Source organism: Oryza brachyantha, chromosome 3 (genome assembly GCF_000231095.2).
Source record: "Oryza brachyantha chromosome 3, ObraRS2, whole genome shotgun sequence".
NCBI classification, from domain to species: Eukaryota; Viridiplantae; Streptophyta; class Magnoliopsida; order Poales; family Poaceae; genus Oryza; species Oryza brachyantha.
Genome location: NC_023165.2, coordinates 21,065,597 through 21,070,543, shown reverse-complemented (window position 1 = coordinate 21,070,543; position 4,947 = coordinate 21,065,597). Strand labels below are relative to the sequence as shown.

Genomic DNA, 4,947 nt, shown 5'->3' with positions numbered 1-4,947 from the left:
AATGCAGGGATGTTGAATCGGTTTCACCAGTGAACAACTATGCTGCCTCACAGCATACAAGTGTCAGCCAGAGCCAATCAAACAAGGCTAGCATGCAGACCCCAGCTAAGAATGATCAACGAAAAGGAAGAAGAGATAAAAAAAAAAAATTCTTGGGTCATGGAGGCAATAGTTGATTAGTTGGAACCTTTGAATACAGGAAACAGGCATGGCATACACACCTGTGCTCCAAAGAGATTCCGTTGGTGAAAGCATTGGTACAATATCAGTGCCTCAGAGGATCAGGAGCATTGGGAAAGGTTAGCACAGGGCCAACTGAACAGGTCTGCACATTATTTATTTTGTAAGACATCAGCAAATACTGCAACAGTGTAACATGAACAAAGCACGGGAATAATATAGCCAACCAATGTCCAGTTACACACCCCAATTCTTGTTCAGCTCGGTAAAGGGAAACAACCACATTTTATTGTTATTAGGCTAGACAATTTAAGTCTACCATCAGTCCATCACCATGGACAAAATTCAAGGTACAAAAAGAGACCGATAGGCAAGAAAAGGGAAAAGAGGCAACTCATGCGATGAGTTCCAGAATGACACAAGTGCAGGCGAAAAGCATAACGCAGTCTGGCATCAGTGTGATTCCTTGGCTATTTCAAACTCTGATGTGCTTTCAACCATCACAATCATAGGGACACAGCTGAAAATACCAAAAGCTATGAGTTTACAGCAACCGCGCTCTGCGACTCCACAGTCTTCAAGACTTCCTCTCCCATCCGTTTGCATCCAACCAATGTCTGCTTGAAAAGGATAAGTTTTCAAAAAGGGAGAATATATAATTGGCATTAAGCAACTACCACTCTGGAAAAAGTGGCGTGGTTAACAAGTTTGAGATGCTACAGCACAAGCTTAAAGAAATTGATATTTTTATCTACACTACAGATAAGCTTGAAGATATTAGTCCCAGCATTCATGCATGACGCCTTTCTTACATGCTCACTGTATAAATGATTATCCCTAGGTGACCAAAAACTATTTTGTACACAAAAGACTATATAAAGCTAATAAGCACTAAACCTATGGTTTGGCAGAAAAGTAGCAGATAGCAACTAGTCATTGAATATTTGAACTATTCTTTCAACAGGGCTTTGACAAATACAAACATTGTATCATTGATGAATGCATAACAAATGAGTCTTACCGTTCCAGGAGAATATATGTCCCCAGTTCGGAACCCATTGTTTAGTGTTTCTGTAACTGCAGCTTCAACCCTCTTTGCAGCATTTTCTTCTCCAAGGCCATACCGCAATAGCATGGCAGTGCTAAGAATTGTAGCTAATGGATTTGCCTTATCCTGCATATCAGTAGTAAATAAAGCAAAATTTCAAATAAAGCTGTATATTAAGAGGCAATGTAGTGTCCAACAATATTTTTCAAAGTTTGAAGTCATCTCAACCTGCCCAGCAATGTCAGGTGCAGAGCCATGAATAGGCTCAAAAAGACCAGGACCCTGCATACAAAAAGAGGATACTTAGCAGGAGTGTACCTATCATTTTCATCAAGATCAAAGTGTCTAAACAGTGAAGATGACTTCTGGAGTCATGTATTACCGATTCACCAACACTGGCAGACGGGAGCATTCCGATGCTTCCAGTAAGCATTGATGCTTCATCAGACAATATGTCACCAAAAATATTGTTGGTCACAATTGTGTCAAACTGCAACAGCGCAGGAAATTCAGTAGGTCAACAAATGCTCACATTTCCCAGGAAGATACAAGTTAAATATAAAAGAAACAAACCTGTTTAGGATTCCTAATAAGCTGCATTGCAGCATTATCAACATACATGTGGGAAAGCTCAATGTCAGGGAATTCAGAGGCTAATGATGTCACCCGTTTTCTCCAAAGCATAGACGCCTACAGTAATATAACATTGAAATGGTCATGCTAACCATGTGCAGAAACAATATATCAAAAATAGATCTTTTTAAACTTTCGTGAGATTAATTAGTGTTAGAAAAACAACAAGTAACGGTAGGTGAAACAATTAAATATCCAAGATGGAAACACCAAATCTGTGTTTCAACAATACTTTTTATCTCGCAATCATACAAAAACCATGCTATGCTATATGGGTGTTACAGAGGCTATGTTTCAGTTTAAGAATCAATTCAAACAGAAAGGATCAAGAAATACTTCCATACAACATATACACCAATAAGAAGTTTGGCAACATAAACATATCATGAAGTACCTCAAGCACATTTGCTTTGTCTACCGAGCAAAGTTTCCCTCTTCGCTTGCGAGCAACCTCAAATGCAACACGTGCAATTCGATCGACCTGGGGATCAAGCAGACTTTCATGAACACATAAAATTGCTGTACGTGAATGCATTCTGAGTAAAAAAAAAATAATGTAAAAAGTATTATAAATCACACCCAACAGACATTTGCGAGAAAGTAAGTGTTGAAAAAGAATGTGGTCAAGTTCAACCATGAAAATTTCTGGCACCGTGTGCCTGCATGAGATAATCACTTGTTCAAGAAATATCTTTTCTGTGGAAAAAGGTGCTAACAGTACTAACATATCTAACGAAAGGGTGGTATTACCTCAGAAGCTGAGTATACTTCAGTGTTGAACCCAGTGTTCTCTCCTTTGTTGTTGGTTCCAAAACCCCTAGGTTGACCAAAGTATATTCCTACCAGGATAAGGAGCAAATTACATTTCGCACTTACAAGTTTCATCAGGATGCACGTGGAAATATGGAGGAGAAGACTCTGTGGTCCATCATAATGTATTAATATTACCTCCTGTAAGCTCTCTAACAACCATGATGTCGACTCCTTCAGCTACCTCTTTTTTCAAAGTAGATGCATCTACTAACTAAAGAAATTATTAGATCATAGGAAAAGGTAACTCCAGATAGTACTCTTGAATTCTAATTGCATATAGGGGCAGCATAATTAGTACATGAACACAAAAAAAAAAGTTTCACATTAACTGCTTCCTCCGTTGCTAAATATATGCTGTCCTAGATTAAATGTAGTCAAACAGTATTATTTTGACCATTACCTTTTTTTTCCCAAAAAATCTAGATTGCCTACATGAAATTGGTATAACTATATAGGTACATGTACATCCATCATGGGCCACAATTTAAAAATGCAAATTATAATATCTTTTGTGGTTTGTAAAAAAACATTACGTAATTGGCAGACAACCTATATTAATATGAAGGGAATACTAGAGAAAACTGAGCGAGCATTATTACATAAGCATGTGTATTTGGAAAATGGAATGGCATTGCAACTGAAGTTAACTTCAAAATGACATTGCATCAGGCAAAAAAAAAAAAATCTTGGAATATCCCATCATAGCTTCTGAATGAATGAGACATCACTTCCACGCCCATTTCTAGCTACTGTCAATTACTAAACACTACGACGGAAAGTAACAGTCATTTTAACCTTCACGGTGCAATGTCATTTTCAGGAAAGCCCCATTTGAAATGATATTTTCTAAACGTGGATGCTTGAAGGTTACTGACATAGTTTTCCCTATCTATTAATAGAGGCACTGCATAAACTACTGTAGTTACAACCTTGAATGTATAAGTACAGCACTCGGTATATTCATCCTAGATCCTTCATTGCTTGGATTTGCTTGGATTGTTCAAAATTGGCAACTGGTACAAATTATTCAAGGAGATACGACACTATCCTTTCAGTTCAAGAAAGCCCAAGCAACTTAAGACAGTTGTTCAAACAAAGAATTGTGGTCAAGTGAGTTGTATTGTACTAAGGTCGAAACTTGGTATACCTGAGGCAAAACTGCCGCTGGCCTTAGATTAGCAAAGACGCCAAGCCCAGCACGAATTTGGAGCAACCCAGTCTCTGGCTTGAGGTGCTTCTCATTGTTATCCCACTTATACCTGCAAAGCACAGCATTGTATCCATTATCCAACTCTCTCAGACCTCGGAATTCTGACCCACACGAAAGCAATTCTCTGCTGTTACCACTGCTTGCATCTACATTTCTACTCGAGTAAACCCGCTCACCCCCCAATAGCGCCGAGGAGGACAGCGTCCGACGCCTGCGCCGCCGTAAGCGTCTCCTCGGGGAGCGGCACGCCGTACGCGTCCAGCGCCGCGCCGCCCATCAGCTTCTCCTGGAACCGGAACTCGACGCCTGTGGCGGAAGGAAAACAAGGGGAGGGGGGTCACACCACTGCCAGCGATCGGGACTAACGCACAGAACCTCGAGAGAACAATTTAGGCCTGCCTTCCAGAGCGCCGGCGAGGGAGAGGACGTCCTTGGCGACGGCGACCACCTCAGGGCCGATGCCATCCCCGGGGAGGAGCGTGACGTTGTAGCTCCTCTTCGCCGCGGAGCAGCGGACGGCCGCCGTCGGGCGCCGCGGCGGCGCCGCCAGCCGCCGCCGGGGCGACAAGGCTAGGGTTTTGATGAGGGGATTAGCTTGCACATGCATTTTTTTTTAATTTTTTTTCTCAGTGTGGTGGGCTTGGGCTCGCTTTGCTAGCTAAAAGGCATTTTAAACCGGTAGCTCCGTCGTGAAGTGGGTGTGGCCGTGGAAAACCACCGGGCGGTGGACGGTGGGCGGCCGCCTTGCCGGAGCGGAGCTGCGGCGTGCTGAGAGCGCGCCCTCGCACCGGAGCGAGAGAAGAATTGCTTCGATAGGCGTAGTTGGAGCACCGTCTTCCTCCGTCCCCAAGCCAGAAATTTGCTACTACTGTTACGCCGTTGTCAAAAGGTGGGTTACGACTCTATGCCACCGTAAATTTGGATTTCGCTAAAATGCTATTTATCAAACGAGTGTGATCCATTCTTTTGTCACTTTCTCTTTTTTCTCTAATTCTAAAACAGTTTTCCTCTTTTTAATTATATTTTTAACCATTTTGCCTCTAAGAGCTCGACATGTCTATCG

The 4,947-nt window shown here is 41.9% G+C and overlaps 1 protein-coding gene across 1 annotated transcript; it reads right to left on the bottom strand.

Moving 5' to 3' along the window:
• Nucleotides 1–303: 303 nt before the first annotated feature.
• On the bottom strand, nt 304–4,731 carry LOC102700224 (3-isopropylmalate dehydrogenase 2, chloroplastic-like). The gene is made up of 11 exons (XM_006650303.3): nt 4,284–4,731; nt 4,061–4,190; nt 3,822–3,933; nt 2,810–2,885; nt 2,612–2,700; nt 2,256–2,342; nt 1,802–1,918; nt 1,611–1,718; nt 1,457–1,510; nt 1,202–1,354; nt 304–797 (listed from the first exon to the last, which is right to left on the bottom strand). Exons 1-11 carry the CDS (start codon nt 4,489–4,491, stop codon nt 717–719), a joined length of 1,215 nt encoding a protein of 404 aa, XP_006650366.2. The 5' UTR covers nt 4,492–4,731; the 3' UTR covers nt 304–716.
• Between the last annotated feature and the right edge of the window lie 216 nt (nt 4,732–4,947).

Coding starts and splice junctions, on each gene's coding strand:
- LOC102700224 (XM_006650303.3), bottom strand. CDS start 4,491: ATGCATGTGCAAGCTAATCCCCTCATCAAAACCCTAGCCTTGTCGCCC. Junction 3,934..4,060: donor CTCCTCGGCGCTATTGGGGG/GTGAGCGGGTTT, acceptor TGTGCTTTGCAG/GTATAAGTGGGATAACAATG. Junction 2,343..2,611: donor AAGTATACTCAGCTTCTGAG/GTAATACCACCC, acceptor CTTGATCCCCAG/GTCGATCGAATTGCACGTGT.